Genomic DNA, 11997 nt, shown 5'->3' with positions numbered 1-11997 from the left:
CTTTCTGTGGTCTGATGCACCCTGTGCTGTGTGTGTGTGTGTGTGTGTGTGTGTGTGTGTGTGTGTGTGTGTGTGTGTGTGTGTGTGTGTGTGTTTGTGTGTGTGTGTGTGTGTGTGTGTGTGTGTGTGTGTGCGTGCGCAGTTTTGTTGAGGTGTGGCGTTGTGTGTTTCTGTGGTCTGATGCACCCTGTGCTGTGCTGTGCTGTGTGTGTGTTTCTGTGGTCTGACCTGCCTCTGCCCCCCCAGAACGCTGATCACCGGCATGGCGTCCGGCAGCATCGTGGCGTTCAACATCGACTTCAACCGCTGGCACTACGAGCACCAGAACAGGTACTGAGGACGAGGAGACGAGGAGAGGAGAGGAGGAGAGAGGAGTCATGCTGTACATACTGGCAACAAGGAAGCAGTTAAAGAGAGTAAAGAAAGAAAGAAAGAAAGAAAGAAGGAGACAATAAACGAGGTGAAGCCTCAAGCTCTTTTTCCTCTAAGGGACATGTGCGTACGTGTGACCAAGGCCCAAGTATGTCACCACAGCCACCGTCCGTGACGCCCCGATAAAGGCGCTAACCTGGGGCTCTCAGACTGGTCCAGACCCAGAACAAGTCAACCAGCGCCCGCGTGGGCGCACCCAGCTCATTCACTCTGGTGGGAGAGAAGGTCACGGGCAACGCGCGGTACGGTCATCGCTTTACGGACAAAACCATCATTGTTATGTTTTGATTAGGTTTATTTTGGACGGGTGGTGGTGGTGGGGGCTGGGGGGGGCTTTATAACACCACAACGACAACCGGTCTGAACCGGTTCTTCCCACTGATCAAAACAGGTGCTATTGGCTTAAACCTAATTCCACCTTGAACTAATTCACTGGGTTCCTTTTTTTGTTAATTTATTTATGATTTATTTTATGATTTTATTCTTTTTCTTTATTTAAGTTCCCAAACAGGGTGAATATGATTTTTGTAAATATGTCTCAGTTTCTCTGGTTGACAGAGAGACAGAGATCACAGTTGAAGTTCACACACTTTCACCACACAGAACGCGCCTATCACCTTTAATTTATTAATGACTTGCTGTAATGTAATATATTGTGTAATAATGATAATAATGTTGATGAGAACAATGATGTTGATGGTTTAGAGAAGGAGGATGATGAGGATGATGATTGTGTTGGCGGTAGTGTTGATGATGATGATGATGAAGGAATTATGCTGATCGTGAGGTAACTGAAAACCTAAGGACAAACAGATTTCCTTTGTATATTTGGTGATTGTTTTGTCAAATATGTACATAAGTCGTGGCTCAGATACGAGGGGGACTCAATCAACTGAATGAGACTGAGAACGTCAAGGAAACCTTCACTCATCCACATTTGTTGATTATTTAAGAAAGAAAAAAAAAGAATCAGTGTCAGTTTGTTTTGTATTTGCACTTTGCACCAATCACATATAATAATTTATCAGCCGGATTATTTCCAGTCAGTTGCCATTTTGTTTAGGTCCATTTTTCCTGCGGGATTATTTGTGCATTGATGTTTGTGTTTTAAAGAGGATGAAATCATGTGATTATTAAGTTGTACAACCTCACAGCTGTAAGCAATATCATGAGTCTGTAGCTGATAGAGAACAGGAGGGAGGAGAGGAAAGGAGAGAGGGATGAAATGTGAGATGTACTGTATGTGTGTTAGCCATCTTGATCAAAATACACACACACACACACACGCACACACTCACATACTCTACCAACAGGTTCAACTTATGTATCCAAAAAAAAAGTTAAATATTTTTGGATCTATAAAAGCCTAAAAACTATTGTGTTCATGTTTTATTGCAAAGATGTAAAATATGACGTGTGAGTTGAAGTAAAAAAAAAATAATAGAAAAGACAAATAAAACATGCAAAGAATTTGATGTGATTTCTTTGTGTTTTCTGAGACCTGTCAAAGATGAGGAGGAGGCTTCAAGCTTTTAGTTTCATTTACCGTCTCAACCTGGGCAGACAGACAGATCAGTATCAATTCTCTTCCGACATCTTGTCCAATCAGAAACGTTTGTCGACCTACAAACGCAGACGTGTGTGTGTAACGGGGCTAGACAGGATGCTCAACAGGATATCCTCTTCACAGCAACAGGATTCACAGTGCCTCAAGTGCAATCCACAACTTGCTGTAACATTTTATCGCAGTGTCATAATAAAAGAAAAAAGCTTTCGGTTCTGATCAGTTCAGTCTCTCTCTCTCTTCGACATGGCGACGGGATATTCTCATGTGTTTACCGGGCTGGAGTGTTCCATCTGTACGGAGCTGTTCACCGAGCCGGTGTCCCTGGCGTGCCAGCACACCTTCTGCAGGGACTGCCTGACAGGAAGCCTCGACGCCGGCCACCGATGCTGCCCGCTGTGCCGGGGGCCGATCACAGAGGAGGGCCTCCAGGTCAACAGGCTCCTGAGGGACCTGGTGGACCGGGAGAGACACACAGAGGTCGAGGGTCAGGGCCGGGCCATGTGCCGCAAGCACGACGAACCCCTGAAGCTGATCTGCAACAACGACAAGACGCTGCTGTGTCTGGTCTGCAAGGAGGAGGACGGCCACAGGTGGCACTCCTTCAAACCGCTGAGCGAGGCCGAGGAGCACTTCAAGACTTACGTCGACTCCCACTTGAAACAGGTCCAGAAGAACATCGGCCAGCTGGAGGAGCTCTGCCGTGGCCAGCGGGGCGAGATGGACGCGACCACGCAGAACCTGGAGAGGATCAAAGGCCAGATCCGGGCCCAGGTGGAGGAGCTGGTAGGGGAGCTGAGGGAGGCGGAGCGGCGGGTGTGGGCGGAGCTAGAGGGGAAGGACTGGAGGCTGCGCAGCATGAGAGACAACCTGACGGCCTTGCAGGACGGCCTGATCAGGGAGCAGACGAGACAGGCGGAGCTGGAGGCCACCCTGGCCAGGCCGCGACCCGGAGCCGTCCTGCGGTGGTGGACCAGCCAGCACCTCATCAGGAGACTGTTTAACTTCCCCAAGAGAGTGGCCCCCAACGCCGGGTACGAGAGGCGCACGGTGCAGCCGAACGTGCTGGTGGTCCGACCGCCGCAGAGCCTGAGTGGCCTGGTCTGCTGGGGGAAGGTGAAGAGACGCCTGTCAGACAACGCTAGCAGAGCTACAGGGTGGGGGCGCTAAGAGACCGTACTAGCTGACCATACTAACTGACATGAAATGACAAAGACATCAATGAACGGTATTGTAATTTCTATGTACATTGCTGCAGACCTCACCTGTCTTTTGTCTGCTGTGTTGTATGTTAAGTCTTTCTTTATGCTTGTATTGATATGACTGAGCCACTAGTACTGTCTGTCACTGACATTCACCATCTGTCAGATCACGGCCGTTATGTGGCTTTGCTTTGGGCCTTGAGTCTTTGTAGTGTCTTGTTCTATCATGAGGACAGCCAAGCACTGAGCATGTGAAGAATCCGCCGGAGAACGCAATATCAAAAACATGCAGGTCATTATCAACTAATATCTTCATTTGTGATTTTTTTTAATGAGTATAGCTCTTAGACTATCACTGATGCCCATGGGCTCACCCAAGTGGTCTGTGCCTTTTCTTTGCTTTAAGCTCCTTAGGATATAGCCCAAATACAACTGTAGCCCCCCACACACAGATGGGTTCATAGTAAGACAATATGTTTCCCATATTACCAGGCAATTTAGAGTTTTAGCTATAGGAGCTGTATTGTCCTGAACTGTGTTCACAGAATGTGACTGAGATGGTACCTTGTGAAAGAAACCTCTGGTTTGGCTCAATATTCAATAAATTCAAAAGCATGTTTCATTGATATGTACATGACTCATACTTCTGGTAGTTACTGACATCAGACACAGTACTTTTTATGATACATATGACATCATCTCTCATGTTTACGAGCTTCTCTCATGGTCCTCCTGTGCAACAATGCAAGAGTTCTAGTTTTCTTCCTGATTTGATCATTTAAACACAGTTGTAGCCGTTGACCCATTAACTCCCACATATAAACGTACTAAACTTGTTACATTTAAACACAGTTGTAGACGTTGACACATTTACCCCCAAAGATACACCTGGTCTCAGTCAGCAGGCCCCAGACACCATCAAACAGATACACCTGGTCTCAGTCAGCAGGCCCCAGACACCATCAAACCGCCAACCTTTCTTCTCTGTGGATCATCAAGGAAGCTGGAGAGGTACTGTAAGAAGGGGCTTTAGACCTCTGGGTCTGCAGCTGTCTTGTCATCACCCCCCACCCCCTTCTCTGGGGCCATTTCTGTGCTTGTTTATTAGTTTATGACCCCCCCCTCCCTCTCTCTCTCTCTCTCTCTCTGCCAGTCCCAGACATGAGTGGGTATTGAAAAAGAGCGGGAACCAGACAAAGGACTCTGAACTGCACATGCAGCACGAAAGTGTGTCTATATGTCCTGTTATTAAAGCTGAACGAACCCATGAAAAGCTTGTGGTGATATACACACCACCACGCTGTTCACTGTATCCCGCTGATAAACGAAGCAACATGACGTGAGTAACTATGGTGTGCCTGTATCTCTCTATAATCTCTCTATAATGACAGAAACCGCAGGGCCAAGTAAGTAGGTAGGGTCGACCGACCCAATCGGGCCTAGCCGCCAGAGGGCGCTGCGGCCGCGATATTGAAACGGCCATATCTTGTTGTGTGAAAGTTCCAGCTGAGGAAGGCGCCACAGAGCTGTCCGAACACGGCCACCCATTCACCTCCATTCATTTGGACTCAAATGAAAAATGCAAAATGTCTGTTTTAGATAGATAGGCTAGATAGATCGATCGATCAATAGAATGGCAGAACACCCAGGATGGCTCCAGGGACGCAGCGACCCCTTCACAGCGGGTAATGCCGGCGTTGAGGCTCCTTGTCAGGAAGTTGTCAGAGAAGGTGTGCTGGCAGGCCAGGGACTTCCTGACAGGGAGCCTCAACGCCGGTATTACCCGCTGTGAAGGGGATCAACCACAGAGGAGGGCCCCCAGGTCAACTGAGGGTCCTAGTGGAGCAGCTGCGACCAGCAAAGGTCAGGGGTCAGGCGGAGCAGAGAAGCCCGGAGGCGCAAGGTGCGGCGGGCGTGTGCGCCGAACATGACCAGCCCCTGGAGCTCCTCTGCGAGACGGACAGATGGCTGCTGTGGCTGACCTGTGAGGAGGGCGGAGCTCGCCGCCGTCACGCCCTTCAGGGACGTCCTGGAGCTGGTGACAGAGGAGATGGAGGCTCTGCCGCAACCAGAGGAGAGAGAGAGAGATGGCGGCCGGCAGGGCGAGCGTGGCCAGGCTGCGGGCCCAGATCGGCGGAGGAGGAGGAGTCACTCACCAGAATATATTTCAGACATGCTTGTTAAGTACATGCCCAACAGACCACTCAGATCCTCAGGTACTGAACTTTTAACAGTTCCAAAAGCCAGGACCAAGAAACACGGAGAGGCAGCTTTTAGTTTCTATGCCCCCAACCTCAGGAACACCCTACCGGAGTGCCTAAGAAGGGCCGAAACAACAGAGGTCTTCAAGCGAGACCTCAAGACGTACCTTTTCGTCCTAGCCTACAAGGATAAATACATTGGTATTTATCCTGCTATGCACTGTATGTATATCAAGTAGTGTACAGAAGCTGGTTACCCTAAAACAGGCTTGTTCTGTTCAGACAGCTGTGTTGCTTCAATGGCTCAGTGTGCTACTAACCATTTTCTGCCTCCCCTAGTGCCTCTCTCTCTCCCTCCTATCCTCTAACCAGGTCCAGTGTCCGCTGTGGAGCTCTGGATGTTGTAGTATTTAGTACACACACACACACACACACACACACACACACGCACACACGCACACACGCACACACGCACACACGTACACACAGACACACATCAGTCCACATCCGGCTTAAGCCTTGACCTGATGCTCTTAGCCTTTCTTGCTCTGAAAATTTAATTTAATGTAATTTATTGTTCTTTAAATGTTCTTAGCCATTAGACAAATATAATCCAGGAACGTATGTATGTGAATCGGCACAGGTCTATGTCTTTAATCAATTCCATAGGTAGCCTCCACGTTTATTGATGTATTCTATTGATGCACAGTGTATGTATGATGGATGTACTCTTTTAGTGTTATGCCTTTGTTGTTTGGTGCAAAACATCTCTCCTTGTTTCACAAGCTTAATGTTATTTGTACACTGTTCCTGTTTAAAATCTGATCATAGATCTGCCACCCAGGGGTCTCTAGTCCATTCCTAGGCCAAGCAGTGAACAATTTAATTATGTCCACCTAAAAAAAAACATAAGGGGTATGTATGGCGTTTTTTTCAGACCAAATTTATTTTTATCTACAATCTTCATGAACATTCACAGGTATGTAGTACAAGCAATTCTGATCATAGATCTGCCACCCAGGGGTCTCTAGTCCATTCCTAGGCCGAGCAGTGACAAATTTAATTATTTCCACCTGAAAAAAACATAAGGGGTATGTATGGCGTTTTTTTTTTCAGACCAAATTTATTTTTTGTCTACAATCTTCATTAACCTTCACAGGTATGAAGTACAAGCAATTCTGATCAGAGATCTGCCACCCAGGGGTCTCTAGTCCATTCCTAGGCCGAGCAGTGACAAATTTAATTATGTCCACCTAAAAAAAAACATAAGGGGTATGTATGGCGTTTTTTTTTTCAGACCAAATTTATTTTTTGTCTACAATCTTCATTAACCTTCACAGGTATGAAGTACAAGCAATTCTGATCAGAGATCTGCCACCCAGGGGTCTCTAGTCCATTCCTAGGCTGAGCAGTGACAAATTTAATTATTTCCACCTGAAAAAAAACATAAGGGGTATGTATGGCGTTTTCTTTTTCAGACCAAATTTATTTTTTGTCTACAATCTTCATGAACCTTCACAGATATGTAGTACAAGCAATTCTGATAAGAGATTGGCCACCCAGGGGTCTCTAGTCCATTACTAGGCCGAGCAGTGACAAATTTAATTATGTCCACCTAAAAAAAAACATAAGGGGTATGTATGGCGTTTTTTTTTTCAGACCAAATTTTTTTTTTGTCTACAATCTTCATTAACCTTCACAGGTATGAAGTACAAGCAATTCTGATCAGAGATCTGCCACCCAGGGGTCTCTAGTCCATTCCTAGGCTGAGCAGTGACAAATTTAATTATTTCCACCTGAAAAAAAACATAAGGGGTATGTATGGCGTTTTCTTTTTCAGACCAAATTTATTTTTTGTCTACAATCTTCATGAACCTTCACAGATATGTAGTACAAGCAATTCTGATAAGAGATCTGCCACCCAGGGGTCTCTAGTCCATTACTAGGCCGAGCAGTGACACATTAATTATTTCCACCTGAAAAAAAACATAAGGGGTATGTATGGCGTTTCTCTTTTTCAGACCAAATTTATTTTTTGTCTACAATCTTCATTATCCTTCACAGGTATGTAGTACAAGCAATTCTGATCAGAGATCTGCCACCCAGGGGTCTCTAGTCCATTCCTAGGCCGAGCAGTGACAAATTTAATTATTTCCACCTGAAAAAAAACATAAGGGGTATGTATGGCGTTTTTTTTTTCAGACCAAATTTATTTTTTGTCTACAATCTTCATTAACCTTCACAGGTATGAAGTACAAGCAATTCTGATCAGAGATCTGCCACCCAGGGGTCTCTAGTCCATTCCTAGGCCGAGCAGTGACAAATTTAATTATGTCCACCTAAAAAAAAACATAAGCGGTATGTATGGCGTTTTTTTTTTCAGACCAAATTTATTTTTTGTCTACAATCTTCATTAACCTTCACAGGTATGAAGTACAAGCAATTCTGATCAGAGATCTGCCACCCAGGGGTCTCTAGTCCATTCCTAGGCCGAGCAGTGACAAATTTAATTATTTCCACCTGAAAAAAAACATAAGGGGTATATGGCGTTTTCTTTTTCAGACCAAATTTATTTTTTGTCTACAATCTTCAGGAGCCTTCACAGGTATGTAGTACAAGCAATTCTGATCAGAGATCTGCCCCCCAGGGGTCTCTAGTCCATTCCTAGGCCAAGCAGTGAACAATTTAATTATGTCCACCTGAAAAAAAAACATAAGGGGTATGTATGGCGTTTTTTTCAGACCAAATTTATTTTTTGTCTACAATCTTCATGAACCTTCACAGATATGTAGTTACAACAATTCTGATAAGAGACCTGCCACCCAGGGGTCTCTAGTCCATTACTAGGCCGAGCAGTGAACAATTTAATTATGTCCACCTAAAAAAAAACATAAGGGGTATTTATGGCGTTTTTTTCAGACCAAATTTATTTTTTGTCTACAATCTTCATGAACCTTCACAGGTATGTAGTACAAGCAATTCTGCTCAGAGATCTGCCACCCAGGGGTCTCTAGTCCATTCCTAGGCCAAGCAGTGAACAATTTAATTATGTCCACCTAAAAAAAACATAAGGGGTATGTATGGCGTTTTTTTTTTCAGACCAAATTAATTTTTTGTCTTCAATCTTCATGAACATTCACAGGTATGTAGTACAAGCAATTCTGATCAGAGATCTGCCACCCAGGGGTATCTAGTCCATTACTAGGCCAAGCAGTGAACAATTTAATTATGTCCACCTGAAAAAAAAACATAAGGGGTATGTATGGCGTTTTTTTTCAGACCAAATTTATTTTTTGTCAGTGCTTTGACTGAAAAAAACACGGAGAGGCAGCTGTTAGTTTCTAGTTTTCATCACCATGGCCCTCAACGTCACTCACCTCTGCATGGTCAGCAGCCACCTGCGCAAGACTGAGAGGGCCATCAACGACTTCTTCCGCACCGAGGGCGCCGAGAAGCTCCAGAAGGCCTTGGAGATCGCCAAGCGCGTGCCCATCGTCACCTCCGCCAAGATGTGGAGCTGTACAAGGTGACGCAGTTCAAGACCATGGAGTTCGCCCGTCACATGGAAGAGCTGGCGAGGAACGTACCGCTTCCGCCGCTCATCCTCAACTGCCGGGCGTTGGTGGAGGACATGATGGAGACGGTACACCACCCCTCCGACCTGGCCCGGCCCAGGGAGAGACGGGCGATAGACGCCGCCCGCCCAGAGAGGGCGGGAGGTGGGGTCGGGGAGGCCTGCGAGGTTGCCCTGTATGTGGAGCAGGGGCAGGGTGGTGATGGAGGGTTGAACGACCACAGCCGGGATATCGAGGTGTCTGTCCACCCACTGTCAGAGTGTGAGGAAGCAGAAGGTGCAGAGGAGGTGTGTGTGCCCATGCTGGGACCGGGCACGCGCACGAGCGTGGTGTATGAGAGTAACATATAGCATCATCAGTCTCACCACAGCTTTGGGAAAAGATAAAACAAATGTAAGAATAGAATGGAACCCGCACACCGATTATAGATGATTCTTTATTTGAGTGACAACGTTATCACTCAAATAAAGAATCATCTATAATAGGTGTGCGGGTTCCATCCTATTCTTACATATGACAGTTCATTTACCCAGCACCCGTCGATGTGCGTATTGTATAGAATTATCCAAAAGATAAAACAAACCCACTAAATGAGAGATGGTCAAAACCCGTGGGCCGCCTGTATGTACAGTATACACTGACTGTATATAGAGGTGGTGGATAGAGTTGAGAGCTACTTGTTTATATGATACTGCCTTTGTGCCATAGTGTGTGAGGGTTACTTCTGTATCTGATAGCAGTGCTACAGTATGTGAGAGCAGCCCTGGTGTGTGTTGGTGGGACAGCTGTAGGAGGTAGAGCAGGTCATCCAATGATCGTGGGGTTGGTGGTTCGAATCCCAGCTCCTCTTGACGACATGTCGAAGTGTCCTTGGGCAAGACACTGAACCCCAAATTGCTCCCAATGAGCAGGCTAGCACCTTTCATGGCAGCTTCCACCATTGGTGTGTGTCAATGGGTGAATGAGAGGCCTTCATTGTAAAGAGCTTTGAATAAATGCGCTATTTAAGTGCAGTCCATTTACCGTTTACCATGGTGGAGTGTGTTTGATTGTTGCAGTGGAGAGAGAGAGGGGTAAAGGGAGCATTATGTGTGGCTGTGAGGTACACCTCCATTTTGATTGGAGGCAGACATGCATTGTGACTCATACAGAGTGAGACAGCACTACCTGTCTGGCACTGCGGGGCCCCTGTGTCATGCTGGGTTTCTTGGTTCACTGTGACATGAGGGGAGTGTGTCTGAAGTAAGTCAGAAGTAATCTGAACCTTTTTTTGAGCTTGCTCCTGTATCAGCAGGGCGTTCCTTACCTCAAACCAGGCTTGATTTGTTGGAATGATGGTGACGGTTGAATACTAAAGAATAACATGATTGGATATTTCATAAGTAATGATGACTATTGCTGTAATGTGTGATAATATTATTAGCACCATGTAATATATGACCAAATATATAAAGTTGAGGGTGTGGTTTAATCCTGGTAGTACTGTACTCTGTCCACTTGGTGGGGCTGTGGGGTAATTCTTTCGTGGAGGCGTCTGGTTGGCCGATCAGGTGACTCATGACTTAACCAGCCTACAGATGTAATGAGATAAGGTCAAATAAACAATCGCTACTCAGTCTAAGTTATTCTCAATGACAGTCTTCTCTCTTCACATCCACTCAGCTACCTGTCTTAACAGACAGGCTTTACTGCAATCATGACACTTGATGATTATCGATGAAGAGCTATTCATATTTGATTTTGGCTTAACTGAGGTTAACTCTAGGTACTGTACTAAGAATAGACTGTGTGTGTGTGTGTGTGTGTGTGTGTGTGTGCGTGTACGTGTGTGAGTCGTTGTCCTTCCTAGCCATTGCTCTCCCTACCAGCCGACCCAACTCCACACACGGAGTCAGACCACTTCAGTTCATGCTCACGTATGGAAAATAATGTTTTTTAACGTTATATAACAAAAAAAAAGTTATTCTCGCAAATGTGGATCACAGTTTGGTCTACATCTGCAGACTAAATGAAATAAAAGTTAAAAAGCATACACAGACACACAAACTGAAGTGGTATGATACAAAAACAAAAAAAATCAGTCGACAAGATTACCAAGAAATACAATCCCAACTGTGATGAGTTCCTTTTAGAACAACACTCTATTTTGTGTGCATTTGTGTGTGCCTTGGGTGTTTGAGGACTGTGTACAAGGCAAGCTAGGTACTACACTGTTGTTAATTGTCACATCGCAATCAATCTGAAGTAGAGAACAGATCTGGAGGAGGGAGGGTGAAGTGATTGATTAAAGGACTGGAGCTTGTCTGGCTCTCTCCTGGAGGACTTTGAACAAATGCACTTCAACAACAGAGATCAGATCCAATTTCTCACTCCTGTTGTGTTTTTTTGTTTGTTATATATATATATATGTGCGTGTGTATGTGTGTGTGTGTGTGTGTGTGTGTGTGTGTGAGAGAGAGAGATAGAGAGAATGTGGGGGAGGTACTCACTACATCATGCACTTGCAAGTGTGCACCTGTGACCCAAAGTGAAAGCACTGTTCATACAAACAAATGTAGCACACAGTGCTCATGACTATTAGAGACTCAGGCCCAGTCTCTATTAGTCCACCACAGCACAGTGTTTGGTGCTTGGGTAAGTGTTGGGTGGTTGTGTTAGTAGTGCTGGGTGGTTGTGTTAGTAGTGCTGGGTGGTTGGGTTAGTAGTGCTGGGTGGTTGGGTTAGTAGTGTTGGGTGGTTGGGTTAGTAGTGTTGGGTGGTTGGGTTAGTAGTGCTGGGTGGTTGGAAGCTGGGTGGTTGGGTTAGTAGTGTTGGGTGGTTGGGTTAGTAGTGTTGGGTGGTTGGGTTAGTAGTGTTGGGTGGTTGGGTTAGTAGTGTTGGGTGGTTGGGTTAGTAGTGTTGGGTGGTTGGGTTAGTAGTGTTGGGTGGTTGGGTTAGTAGTGTTGGGTGGTTGGGTTAGTAGTGCTGGGTGGTTGGGTTAGTAGTGTTGGGTGGTTGGGTTAGTAGTGTTGGGTGGTTGGGTT

At 45.8% G+C, this 11997-nt stretch overlaps 1 protein-coding gene and 1 pseudogene across 2 annotated transcripts in view; both read left to right on the top strand.

Annotated features, from left to right (window-relative positions):
- The window catches only part of LOC311318962 (neurobeachin-like), a gene marked incomplete at both ends in the record, with an annotated part of 100104 nt that extends 99767 nt beyond the window's left edge, over positions 1–337 (top strand). Inside the window, one exon of the mRNA XM_084450396.1 lies at positions 247–337. Within this exon, the coding sequence (XP_084306522.1) occupies positions 247–337 (91 nt within the window). The remainder of the gene's footprint in view (positions 1–246) is intronic.
- A 4549-nt stretch (positions 338–4886) lies between these two features.
- On the top strand, positions 4887–10530 carry LOC311318961 (microfibril-associated glycoprotein 3-like; annotated as a pseudogene). Its single transcript has 2 exons — positions 4887–5061; positions 8745–10530. The product of its transcript is annotated as a microfibril-associated glycoprotein 3-like (transcript).
- Positions 10531–11997: the final 1467 nt, after the last annotated feature.

The sequence above is a fragment of the Borostomias antarcticus genome (assembly GCF_949987555.1).
Source record: "Borostomias antarcticus genome assembly, chromosome: 15".
Taxonomy (NCBI): Eukaryota; Metazoa; Chordata; class Actinopteri; order Stomiiformes; family Stomiidae; genus Borostomias; species Borostomias antarcticus.
The sequence above is the reverse complement of the archived record's forward strand: the minus strand, read 5'-3'. Positions and strand labels throughout refer to the sequence as shown.